The sequence below is a fragment of the Schistocerca americana genome, chromosome 6, assembly GCF_021461395.2.
Source record: "Schistocerca americana isolate TAMUIC-IGC-003095 chromosome 6, iqSchAmer2.1, whole genome shotgun sequence".
Lineage (NCBI taxonomy): Eukaryota > Metazoa > Arthropoda > Insecta > Orthoptera > Acrididae > Schistocerca > Schistocerca americana.
Genome location: NC_060124.1, coordinates 391,925,447 through 391,939,777, shown reverse-complemented (window position 1 = coordinate 391,939,777; position 14,331 = coordinate 391,925,447). Strand labels below are relative to the sequence as shown.

Sequence of the window (14,331 nt, the reverse complement as noted above, 5' to 3'; positions counted from 1 at the left end):
GCCATCTTTCCTCCTTTATGTTGTTTTAAATGTCTCCCTGTTATGTACTGTCTTTCGGCTGAAAAGCTGCGCCTACGCTGCAGCCGGCCCGCCACATATGAAGCGTTTAAAGTCAATAAAGAAAAAAAAGAAAAAGGAAAGTGGAACTGTCATTTCTATTTAGGTGATTCATGTGAAACGATTTCTAACGTGGTCATGGTCACATGATGGGAACTAACAGACTTTGAATGCAGAATTGTAGCTGTAACTAGACACATGGGACATTCAGTTTCGGAAATCGTTAGGGAATTCAGTGTTCTGTGATCCACAGTGTCAACAGTGTGCCGAGAATGCCAAATTTCAAGCATTATCTCTCACTATGAATAACACAAGGACCGACGGCTTTCACTTAGCGACAGAGAGCAGCAGTGTTTTGTAGAGTTGTGAATGCTAGCATGCAAGCAAAAACCGCAGAAATCCGTGTGGGACGTACGTCGAACATATCCGTTAGGACAGAGCGGTTAAATTTTTCCGTTAATGGGCTATGGCAGCAGATGGCCGACGGAAGTGCCTTTGCTAAGGCTGCTTTCACAGCGACACCGACAACAGTCGTCAGACACCATTGCCAGAGGTCGCCCGATAACTTCGGCCGACAGCGTGCATAACTTTGGCCGACAGCGTGCTCGCTGTGTGTCCGATCCCATTCGCCGGTTAATGTCAGGGTTAAGGAGGTTAGGTTAGAATGTATTCTATGTATGAAGTAGGTTATTTTAACTTCTTAGGGTGGGGTGGATACCACGACGCCTCTGTACTTGGATACGAGTACTGCATAGCGGCTTCTGCTATTAAAGATACGCCAAATGCAAGCGAATGAGTATTCCTTTCTCGTAAAGAACATGCGAGTACTACACACATTGTCCTCAGTTATCGGAATAACCAGACAAGTTTCACAAATATTGGAGATGACGGGAGACATTCTGTTACATACTCAAGATAATTCGTGGTGATCTTGAAAAGCAAGCTAGGGCCGCGCGGGATTAGCCGAGCGGTCTTAGGCGCTGCAGTCACAGACTGTGCGGCTGATCCTGGCGGAGGTTCGAGTCCTCTCTCGGGCATGAGTGTGTGTGTTTGTCCTTAGGATAATTGAGGTTAAGTAGTGTGTAAGCTTAGGGACTGATGACCTTAGCAGTTAAGTCCCATAAGATTTGAACATTTTTTTTATTTTTATTTTTGAAAAGCAAGTTACAAGCTCTCTGTTTCGTTGCATTTGATTAAAGTTGTGCAGACGCACGTCAGTTAACCTTCAATGACTGTCATTTAGCACACGAGTGAAAGACAAGCATAAAATGTACCATAAGATCTGAAAACCTTAAGCACTTAAAAGTGGAAATACATACCGTACGCCACATCTGCAAACCACTTCCAATTAACAGAATCATTATCCTACTCGCTTAAAACGCCAGTAAGCAGTAATAATAATTTGTAGACAACTAATAACAACCTACCACAAAAACGATCCAGTACATTAGCTATAAGCATGTAAGATATGCCACAGTTTTCATTTGAACAAATCAGTTTTTGAGGTTATAAAAACATGCCTAAAATTTCAAATGATTTACCTATTTGAGGTTTCGAATGAACCGGCGATTTCAGTCCATAGATTCCAAACTATATCCCGAATGTGATACTTTCATTCTCAGGGTGTCACAAACTCACTCTTTCTTGGACTAAACTTAAACAGTTTCTCACGCTCATTTCGTGTGCGCGAACGTCGGTCGATTTGACCGAAGAAAACAAACTGATTTGCCTGTACATTCGGGAGATACGATCAGATGTAGTGTGACCGCGCACGTAGTGGCGTACAGATTTGAAAAGATCGGCCGCTTCTGGCCGATGTCGGTCGTATGCAGAATCCTCCGGTATCGGAGCTACTGTGACCGCAGCGTGACATTGGCTGCAGCGGCCGCGCGGTTTAGGGCGTCATGTCGCGGAGTGCGCGTGTCCTCCCTCGGGCATGGGTGTTTGTGTTGTTTTTAGCATAAGTTAGTTTAAGTTGGTTTAAGTAGTGTGTAAGTCTAGGGACCGATGACCTCAACAGATTGGTCCCTTAGGAATTCACATACATTTGAACATTTTGAGGCGTCTCTCCAGGGCTCGTGACCATATCGGATGGACCCTAGATGACTGGAAGACCGTGGTCTGGTCAGATGAGTCCCGATTTCATTTGGTAAGAGTGCCCGCAGGCCTCACGAAACTTTGGTTCAAATGGCTCTGAGCACTATGGGACTTAACATCTGAGGTCATCAGTCCCCTAGAACTTAGAACTACTTAAACCTAACTAACCTAAGGACATCACACACATCCATGCCCGAAGCAGGATTCGAACCTGCGATCGTAGCGGTCGTGCGGTTCCAGACTGAAGCGCCTAGAACCGCTCGGCTACACCGGCCGGCTACGAAACCTTGGACCCAAGATGTCAACAAGGTGGCTCCATAATGGCGTGGGCTGTGTTTACATGGTATGGATTGGTTCCTCTGGTTCATCTGAACCGATCTTTGATTGGCAATTGTTATGTTCGGCTGCTTGGAGAACATTTTGCAGCCATTAATGGACTTCATGTTCCCAAACAACGATGGAATTTTTATGGATGAAAACGCGCCATGTCACCGGGCCACAATTGTTCCCATCTGGTTTGAACAGAATTCTGGACAATTCGAGCGAATAATTTGGCCACCCTTATCGACCGGGATGAATCCCTTTGAACATTTGTGGGACATAATCGAATTGTCAGTTTATGCACAAAATTCTGCACCGGCAACACTTACGCAATCATGGACGGCTATGCAGGCAACATGACTCAGTATATCTGCACAAGACTTTTGCTGCACTACGTAGGCAAAAGGAGGTCAGACACGTTATTAAGTGATACCCCGTACTTCTGACTCTTCAGTATAAATCATAATGTACAGACGAAAATCATTTTAACAGTCTAGTTATTATATGACACGTTGGAGGTGTAAAATTAAATAATTTTCGATTTTGTTGCGATGATTGTTAAGTGTAATGTTTGATTTATCACTGCGTCTCAAGTCCTTTTACAGCCCCCACGACAACGAGGTGGTTTAACGAGTCTCAAATTATTTCGATGTACTTGGCAAAATCGATTGGTTGGGAACTATGGCTAACTGCTGGCCACTTCACAACAAGTTATTTGGCCATATCTTTTCACTGGTTGGATCCCTACACAGCCACAATGCGTGCAGTGTTGGCGTGCAAACGACTAAAAGTTCGGCATTCATATGTTGTACTGACACAGACATGACTGATATCCAACTGAGTTTCATACATATAAAAAATGAACTGGTTGTTTAAGAAGACCAATAATTTCATTTACTTCGTTATGTTAAATAATATAAAGAAATTTGAAAATTAATATAGTAATACATATAAAAATTAAGTTATTCGAATTTTCCCATTTTATAAAAAAATACGTTAAATGCATTTGTTTCGAACTTTTCCAAAGATGTACAAAAACATGACTGATGTTCGTAAAAGAATATCTTCTGCTATCAGTTTCCTAAAATACATCGTTAAAGACGATTATTTTCTTAATTTATGGTGCAAAGCAAATCAGGTAATACAGCACTGTATATGTGCTTCTTCATTTTGAGGTATGTTTATGTCGCTGGAGAGTTCTAAGAAATTAAAAAAAGGACTTTACTGATTTTCTCTCGTTAGTATCATTAAACCTAAAATTAAACTGAATCTCATTTTTTCATGTAGAACTACTACCGAAAATGGCAGTAGCTTTGAGAAGGCATTTGGGCAACTTGGTACGGAGATCGACACACTACCAGACCTGCCATCACACAATATGGACTGATGATTCTATTGCCAACACTTTAAATCAGTTCTCCGACGATGACGAGTTGGAATTTATTTTCACTAGAAAATCTACTTTCCATACCTGACCGTTGACCGCTAAGTGTAGGCGATGACAACACACGGGAAAACTTTAATAATTCACCATTTCACTCTATGTGAGCTGCATATACATTTAACTTCATCGCAATCAAAGATGCAAATGTTGCTCTAAAATATAACTCGTTTTAAAACTCCCTTAGGAAATTCTATGGCCAGAGAAAGTGTTCTTTGCAATCAGCATTCACGATGCACGGTGGCAGCAGATAGCTGAATCAGGCAGGAGCGCGGTACTTCCAAGTACAAATACACTCCTGGAAATTGAAATAAGAACACCGTGAATTCATTGTCCCAGGAAGGGGAAACTTTATTGACACATTCCTGGGGTCAGATACATCACATGATCACACCTACAGAACCACAGGCACATAGACACAGGCAACAGAGCATGCACAATGTCGGCACTAGTACAGTGTATATCCACCTTTCGCAGCAATGCAGGCTGCTATTCTCCCATGCAGACGATCGTAGAGATGCTGGATGTAGTCCTGTGGAACGGCTTGCCATGCCATTTCCACCTGGCGCCTCAGTTGGACCAGAGTTCGTGCTGGACGTGCAGACCGCGTGAGACGACGCTTCATCCAGTCCCAAACATGCTCAATGGGGGACAGATCCGGAGATCTTGCTGACCAGGGTAGTTGACTTACACCTTCTAGAGCACGTTGGGTGGCACGGGATACATGCGGACGTGCATTGTCCTGTTGGAACAGCAAGTTCCCTTGCCGGTCTAGGAATGGTAGAACGATGGGTTCGATGACGGTTTGGATGTACCGTGCACTATTCAGTGTCCCCTCGACGATCACCAGTGGTGTACGGCCAGCGTAGGAGATCGCTCCCCACACCATGATGCCGGGTGTTGGCCCTGTGTGCCTCGGTCGTATGCAGTCCTGATTGTGGCGCTCACCTGCACGGCGCCAAACACGCATACGACCATCATTGGCACCAAGGCAGAAGCGACTCTCATCGCTGAAGACGACACGTCTCCATTCGTCCCTCCATTCACGCCTGTCGCGACACCACTGGAGGCGGGCTGCACGATGTTGGGGCGTGAGCGGAAGACGGCCTAACGGTGTGCGGGACCGTAGCCCAGCTTCATGGAGACGGTTGCGAATGGTCCTCGCCGATACCCCAGGAGCAACAGTGTCCCTAATTTGCTGGGAAGTGGCGGTGCGGTCCCCTACGGCACTGCGTAGGATCCTACGGTCTTGGCGTGCATCCGTGCGTCGCTGCGGTCCGGTCCCAGGTCGACGGGCACGTGCACCTTCCGCCGACCACTGGCGACAACATCGATGTACTGTGGAGACCTCACGCCCCACGTGTTGAGCAATTCGGCGGTACGTCCACCCGGCCTCCCGCATGCCCACTATACGCCCTCGCTCAAAGTCCGTCAACTGCACATACGGTTCACGTCCACGCTGTCGCGGCATGCTACCAGTGTTAAAGACTGCGATGGAGCTCCGTATGCCACGGCAAACTGGCTGACACTGACGGCGGCGGTGCACAAATGCTGCGCAGCTAGCGCCATTCGACGGCCAACACCGCGGTTCCTGGTGTGTCCGCTGTGCCGTGCGTGTGATCATTGCTTGTACAGCCCTCTCGCAGTGTCCGGAGCAAGTATGGTGGGTCTGACACACCGGTGTCAATGTGTTCTTTTTTCCATTTCCAGGAGTGTAGGTGGCACCCTACTTATGACGCTATCGTTGTTCTTAACGCAATATTAGAAGCACCTGCTCTTCATACAGTTAACACTCAGCTAAAGATTCAAACTTTCAATGATCAGGATGTGACCATAATGAAGGAGTATGCGAAGGTAAATTTAAAAAAATAAATCTATATCTTTTTTTATCTATGAATGCTGTAAAATGATTACTAGTTTGCAGGTTTTGGCACCGGTTGCTGGAGTCCTTGATGAGATTCAAGGAGATGTACAAGTTGCCAACAACTGCGGCAACTGTATTTAAATTGGAGAATATGAAGGCTATGGATCTTGTGGGTCGCACAGCATCAGCCAAGGCCTAATTCAGTGGCATGTTCAAATGTGTGTGAAATCTTATGGGACTTAACTGCTAAGGTCATCAGTCCCTAAGCTTACACACTACTTAACCTAAATTATCCTAAGGACAAACACACACACCCATGCCCGAGGGAGGACTCGAACCTCCGCCGGTCAGTGGCATGGATAAAAGGTAAGACCTCTACCAGACGATGAACAACGCTAATCTGCTGTGGCTTTTCATCCAACTTCCCGTTTATGTAGCTGGAAATGTATGGTCACAGTCGAGTGGAAGTAGTAAGAAAACAAATGGGAAAAGTTGTACAAAAGGCTTCTTTGAGGCACGAAGCCATCGAAAGTTACCACCGAGTGAGGTGGCGCAGTGGTTAGACACTGGACTCGCATTCGGGAGGACGACGGTTCAATCCCGCGTCCGGCCATCCTGATTTAGGTTTTCCGTGATTTCCCTAAATCGCTCCAGGCAAATGCCGGGATGGTTCATTTGAAAGGGCACGGCCGACTTCCTTCCCCATCCTTCCGTAATCCGACGAGACCGATGACCTCGCTGTCTGGTCTCCTTCCCCAACCCCCCCCCCCCCCCCACCGAAAGTTCACAGGACAGAAGAGATACTGTAAGTGGCCGTGGCGGAAGCAGCAACAACGAAGAGGAAGATTTTTTTATCCCTGTCACTCAATGTAAAGAAAAGCGTGCTGGTAACAAATCTGTAAAAATTATAGTCCAGTTCGATTTGAAATCAAAATACTCATTCTGTGTTGCAAATTTCTAGGGGAACCGATTTATTAATTACACAGAATACCCCCATGAACCTCGAATGCTGCAGTTGAACGACTTTCTTCCGTGGCAACGACATTTTGTCTTCTAAACGAGCCATGCTCTTGCATAAAAACTTTAACATGGTGTTGGTCATGAAGGGAAATGCGCACCTTATGTCAGATACATCTGATTCTCCAGTATTTTGATTGTACCTGCATTTAACATTGATAAGCAACTAATTTTAACACTAAATGATTAAACTGTTTTTATCTTCGACGTCCTACCTAACTTCCCCAACCAAAACATTTTCATTTAAGCAATGGCAATGCGTTTGATACACGCGCTCATTTGCCATAAAGTTTACTATTACGATTTAACGGTTAACTTCCGATAAATCTCCAGTAAAGAAACGCTTTAACGTTTAACAAAGTTAACTTCGTTAGTGATGGATTAACGATACGCATATATTAATAACAATGTTGCCCATATCCATTCGAACGTTTATTGCGGTATCCCGTAAAAATTCGAAGTAACTCTTTCAAGAATATTCCGAGATTTTTGCTAAAAACGCGGTTGAATTGGAAGAGACTTGAATATGTATGACGCTAATTATCCTCTGCCCTGCACTTCAGTGGTTTGCATGGCATGTATGTAGATGCAAATGTGGGCAAACACAACCATTATGAGGGACGGAATGACCTCTACGGGGAAAATAACCCATTATCTTTTTGCAACTCCTCTACTGAGACACTTTCAACGCGCTGCTCTCACCGGAATTCTTTATGAAATACCTGCACATGCATCAGATTTTCGACTGAACAGCACAGCCTTTGAAATTTAAAAATAATGTGATCACACTGTCATAAGCACCGCCTTTTTAAACGCTACAGACTTGCACAGTGTCGTGCCTAGCCTATACTGGCACTAGAGAGACTGGCACAACATTGTGATGCCATCTACCGACTACAGCACAAACCAAGTACCTAGCTTCCCTACGTTGTTCCGCAGCCATCGGTGTTCTCAACAGGTTTATATCGTCGAGATGAATCACCAGACTAAGTAACATGATATCTACACATTTCTGATGCAAGATACTGCGCTGTCTCTGTTTGTCGTTCTACTGTGAGAGACTGAGAGATTCTTTTTGATTTTTTTTACTTCGTCTTTCTAACTATTTTGAAGAGGCGTTGAACAAGATGTGTGGTGTCACTAGTAATAGCGAAAATAAATTACGTCAGTATTCTGAGAGGTACTTACTTCGAATGTATCGCTGAAGATGTCCGTCTCTACGGTCGTGTCCTCCTCGTCAGAGTCACTGGTTTGCTTTGTACCTACACCGTCCAAAATGAACAGCAATGGCTTGTAACCGAACCATGCCGACTCTTCTTCTCCCGAACTCTTCTTTTTCATCACTTTCTGGTGCGTCTTGGCAAAATACGAGCGGAGGCTTTTAATTTTATTTTTCACAGCCGAAATACTCAAATTAAATTCGTTCCCTAACTCACTCAAAGCGTTAATCCTCACTTGCCTGTTATTGTAATACTTATTATTAACGTCCCACAAAACATTCTTTCGATGGTATGACTCTATGAAACGCAAAGTTCCCTCCACAGACATGTCGTGGAGCGAACGCCAAGCTGATAGAGGCATGGACGTGTATTCACGTGCGCTGGCCCGTGCGTCACTGCAAATCGGCGCATTCAACTCGGTGCAACTCGGCAACAGCGCATGCGTCACGTTCTAACCTTGCGTGCGCTGTGTATTGACAGTGAACAGCGAGAGGGAAACAGCCCGAGTGAGGAGATGCTTTTCGTCAGTCGAGTTCTTTAAAAGTTGGTGGCGTGATTGCTTTGGCAATTTTTTTCGTTTCTTATTTTCGTCCGACAGATTCCAATTCTCCTCTGTAGCGACAGACTTCGCCCTCTTTCATTTTCGTGTCCTTAAAATTACTTAATACGCAGCCAACAGATACAGTAAGATTGTTCAACAGTTTCAAACCCAAGTAACCACAGCATACTGCTCCATAGAATTAAAAAAAAAAAAACTGAGCGATAATTCATAATTTCAAAACACTAGAGGAAGGATCAAACATCACAGATTATTTGTAAAAACAGAATTTCCCATACTTCGTGGGTGCACTGTATGGGACACGGTAGATGTGCATTTCAACAGTGAAAAACAGAGGTAGTTCTTATTTACGGTTACAAAGGAATCATTGGTGTTGTACTAATGGCGCGGATTGATCCAATACAAATAATGAAGCGTCTACTGATTAAATTTAAAAAAAAACCGAGAATATGCAGATAACAGAAAAGTTGTTATTATTACTTCGCTGTATACCATGACGGATAGATATCGACGGAATTTTCTGTTTCCACAACTTCCCTTTCTCTACAGCTTCAGGCTATGATTCATTAAGGCCTCTTGCTAGACGTGAGAGACTATTGAGTATTTACGTCCGCATCCACATTTTGCAAAGCTCTAATGAGGAGCGTGGCATACTTAACATATCGATCTTCGTTTACCCCGTAGAGAATGGCAGACGTTTCGTCAGTTTTGAAATACCACGCGCTAGCACGTGTAAAGAAGCGTTTACACCAGATCGAACGGAAGAGAATACGAGACAACGAACATTACATGTCAACCCTACAAACGCTGCGTTACTGTTTTTTGTGCTAATAATCGTCACACAGCAATCACTTGATACAACCACAGTCGTGGATTGTGCTACAAAATTAGTTATGGCTGTGCTGCAAAACTGAGAGGCTACAGATAGGATTATTCTGTATTCTGTGCTGCTTTTGACGACGCGTATGAAAATAAAAATAGATTAATAAGTGTCTGAATTTTTACCCAAGCATGAAACGCTTTCACTGAGAAACAATTTCACTGTTCCTCAACATCATTCCAAAACCTTGCACGTAGTATGTCGGTTGACACTTTGCGCTTACATCAAAGGTTTGTTTTTGTTTGATGTTTTGTAACGTGAATTTCTTGCATCGCAGAAAGCGCCTGTGATATCTACATTCTTCTGTTGGCAACATTACATCCTTGTCTAACCAATCCGATCACGCAACTCGCTTCAATAGCAAAATAGTCCGCGCAAATTAGCAGACGAATATTTTGTTTTCTGTGCTGGAGGCGAACACCGAAACGGAAACCACACGAACTTAATTTGGTGGTTCGTTGAAAGATCAACTGGCGGTTCATGAGCGAGCTCCAGCGAATGCGTATCGAACATGACCGAAGATCGTCTCTGATCTCGACGTCGACGGGACGTTGAACCCAAATCTTCCTCTTTTACGTCGGAATTCTGTTTGCTCATGCTCGCGTGCCGTTTACACCAGAGAAAATGGTCGTTCGCTGACGCTCGTTGGTTTCTTTCCGATCGACTCGCATATGCGCGAGATAACTGTCATCCATCTTCAGGTGTCAGATAGTTCACGTTTTTCATAATCTACCCGACGCTCAGCTGTGAGTCAAACAAACCATTTGTGTCGCACAATTTTTTTTTTTAATACGATACGTTCAGTATATCTCTCTCTCCCCCTCCCCAGTTTTATTTGGTATGGACCGTACACACTACGTGGTAATAGGGAACGACTTCTTCGCTTTGGAACTATATTTTCTGAAATCATACGTGACCTACTGGATAACATGGAAGCTCCATGGGACTTTCCGCGGATGATGCTGTTACATACACGGAAGTGACAAAAATTCAAGGGATAGCGATATGCACATATACAGATGCAGGTAGTAATGCGTAACAATGTATAAAAGAGCGTTGCTTTGGCGAAGCTGTCATTTGTACTCAGATGACTCATGTAAATAGGTTTCCACCATGATTATGGCCGCAAGACTGGAATTAACAGGCTCTGAACGCGGATTAATAGTTGGGCTAGACGCATGGGACATTCCATTTCGGAAATCGTTGTGGAATTCAAAATTCAGAGATCCGCAGTGTCAAGAGAGTGGCGAGAATATCATGTTCCATGCATTGCATCTAACCATGGACAACGCAGTGGCCGACGGCCAATAGTTAACAAGCGAGAGCTGCAGCATCTGCGTAGAGTTGTCAGTGCTAACGAACGGACGATCAACACTGCACGAAATAGCCACAGAAATCAAAGTGAGACTTACAACGAATGTAACATGGAATGGACTGGGTCCTCTGGTCCAACTGAACTGATCACTGAGCGACAATGGTTATGCCCAGTTGCTTGGAGACGATTTGTAGCCTTTCAACGATGGAATTTTTATGGATGAGAATATGTCATGTCATTGGGTCAAAATTGTTAGGGATTTGTTTGAAGAACATTCTGGACAATTCGAGCGAATGACTTGGTCACTCAGATCGCCCAACACAAACAGTTATAGGACACAATCGAGAAGTCATTTCTGGCACGAAATCTTTCACCAGCAACACTTACGCAATTGTTGTTGTTGTGGTCTTCAGTCCAGAGACTGGTTGGCTGCAGCTCTCCATGCTACTCTATCCTGGGCAAGCTTCACCATCTCTGAGTAACGAATGCCGGACATTTGCCACACCGGACATTTGGCACGCCGGACATTTGCCACACTTGCCCCTTCGCCAGGTAGCGATCCCTCAGGTAAGGGACGCCCTTCCCCGAACTACCTCTGTCCGCTTTCTAAACGCCGTCTCCACATCTTATTCGATACAACCAGTACGTAAGGGACCTTCTTCTTCGACACCTTGGCCAAATACAGAGCTTCTTTTCCGAAATCGAAATATTTATAACTTTTGGGAGACGAAAGCAATACCAACGATTATGTCAGTATGTAATTAGTTCTGCCAAGTATACACTGCATTTGTGCCTACTTTAATTACTACAACTGCATACCCAAAAGACAATAGGGAAAGAATAAATGGGTTTGTGACTGTTTGAAAAAAAAGAACGACATACTCCATATTAATTTACTCTGTAAAAACATTAGTTAATAAAGTGTAGCGGGACAATGTTCAAAACAACTGGAAACATCTTCACTAAATAGAGATAAGAACATCTATTATTGACATGTCATCTGAAGTCGACTTACAATTTTAAAATGTTAGAAATAAGGAAATGAAGTAATACAGAATGCTACGCTTGTAACGTACGTTGTTGTTCTACATTGTTTACTCTGGTATTTACAGGGTCACAGAGAAAGCATATTAGGTTCTGAAGGGAAAAGCCGTAATTGTAATTATGTGCGCTACAACAGAAACAAGAAGGACAACTTAAGGAAAAATAATGTAAGCTCACAATCGACTTTGAAGCAAATAGTTCCTGTGACTTAGTATGGGCAGAGGTTATACTCGACAACCGGAATAAGTTAATAACTGGCTCCCTTTACCGACCCCCTGTCTCAGATAAAACAGTTGCTGAACAGTTCAAAGATAAGAAAACTTGAGTCTCATCACAAATAGGTACCCTGCTCATACAATTATAGTTGGCAGTTACGTCAATCTACCTTCCACATGTTGACAAAAATACATTTTCATACCCTATTGTAAATAGAAAACAACTTCCGTAATTGTTCTAAATGCTTTTTAAAAATTATTTTTAACAATTAGTTGACGAGGCCATTCAAATTGTAAATGGTTACGAAAACACACTTGACCTCTTTTAGCCACAAATAATCCTGAGCATCACGACGGATACAGGGATTAGTGAACACGCAGTCGTAGAGAGGCTCACTTCTGTAACAAAACTAAACCCGAAATATATCTATTTATAAAACCAGCTAAAAATTCAGGTGACGTCTTTCTAAGAGATAGTCTCCAATCCTTCCAAACTATGTAAATGGAGACCATATGTGGCTTAAGTTCAAAGAAATAGTATCAACAGCACTCGAGATATTCATACCAAATAAATTAATAAGAGACGGAACTGATCCCCCATGGTACACAAAACACGACAGAAAGCTGTTGCAGGAGCACCGCAAAAGGCACGTATAATTTAGACGAACGCAAAATCTCCAAGATTGGTGAAGTTTTACTGGGGCTCGAAGTTTGGTGCGGATTTCAATGCGAGATGCATTTAATAGTTTCCACAACGAAACTCGCTCTAGAAATGTGTCAGAAAATCCAAAGAGATACTGGTCCCATGTTTAGTAAACCAGCGGAAAGGCTCAGTAAGTACCTTTACTGCGCGACAGCGACGGTAAGTTACTGATGACAGTGCCACTAAAGTGGAGTTAGTAAATGCATTTTCCGAAATTCCTCCACCAAAGAAGACGAAGTAAACACTCCAGAATTCGAAATGAGAACAGCTGCAAACATAATTTAGAAGTAGATATCCCTGGTATTGCAAAGCAACTGAAATTACACTGTCAGTGACAGAGGGAATGATCAAATGTCTTTTCAAGAAGTCTCTAATGTATAAGAAAAGTAGGTCTAATACATTTGTTTCTGATTTTCTTTAGTAACAATTAATTTTCAATAGTAATCTCCTTGCTTTTACTGACCTGTTTAAAGATAATCAACAATTTAGTAAGAAATTTTAATTTTTAAAGGACTATATCTAAATGTACTTAAGTAGATTTACATCTACTATAAATGTTTGCAGCTAAACTTAAATAAAAATATTTGAGGTGCCAAAATTGTCTACCTTAGCATCAGATCAGTTTTGGGATGTCAATTTTAGGTGCAATTCAAAGGTTCAGTTCCCATTTTCTTTTACGAAAGCGTATACTATCAGTTTAACAAACCATGATATTTTAGGTGATAGTTGCGATTCTGAAGCTTCATAAAATTATTTTAGAACTCACAATTATTTAATAGTATGGCCATAATATTGGAAGGCAGAAAAAAGTTATCTTAAAGTGACAACAATAGGGATACTTTTGTGAGGCTTGAAACACTTTTTAATTTTTACATTAAAGGCTGATTCGCATCACACTTTGCACAGGCTTTGGACCGTGAAAATGATAAATGAATATCTACTATTCTGGCGTGTGTAAAATCAGCCTAAACACGCTGAACTAATGTACACTCTATTTACAATTACAACTTAATATTAGCTCCGATAATGCTGCTTCAATGTTTTAATAATTTTATGTCAGCAACCTGCGAGGACTCGGTGGTCTTCATAGTTTTTAATATATTATTTTTTAACGTATTTTAATCCAGTTTCTGAATATGGGCGATGGCTTTCAAGCAAGGCGTAATGTTGCCAGTCTCTTCATAATTCTTTATGATTCTCTCTATCCTGTCGTCCAGCTTCAAGTACATCTTTTTCCTCTTCTTACCTTGTAGATTCATTTCCAATTTCATGTACATGCAGTTTGTGAGCTCTGCTTCCTTTTTCAAGCACTCCACCAAATAGTTGATTTTAGGGTGAGGGTTTCCAATAATACTATTTATTTTGTTGTGCCACCCTTCAACAGCATTCGTCGTTCGGTGCCTTTTTCCGTAACAGTCCCACATTTCTATTGCGATATCCTCATTCTCTAGCCAGTTATCCACAAAGTAGTCAAAAAATTGAGAGAACCTTACGTTATCAGAAGCTTCTGTATGAATCTCAATCCATCCATTGCTTACGTCGTCCGGTTTTACAACTGCCAGCGCTGTACACATGCTGACGTGAAGTTTTAAATCCTC

At 42.7% G+C, this 14,331-nt stretch overlaps 1 protein-coding gene across 2 annotated transcripts in view; it reads right to left on the bottom strand.

The window, feature by feature from the left end:
- The window catches only part of LOC124619457, a 142,977-nt gene that overhangs the window by 73,920 nt on the left and 54,726 nt on the right, over window positions 1–14,331 (bottom strand). The window contains exon 1 of one of the 2 annotated variants that reach the window (XM_047145855.1): window positions 7,986–8,397. The exons of the other annotated variant lie outside the window; for it this stretch is intronic. Within the exon in view, the coding sequence (XP_047001811.1) occupies window positions 7,986–8,378 (393 nt within the window). The 5' untranslated portion in view covers window positions 8,379–8,397. Of the gene's footprint in view, window positions 1–7,985; window positions 8,398–14,331 lie in introns of those variants that run through there. 2 annotated transcript variants of the gene reach the window in all.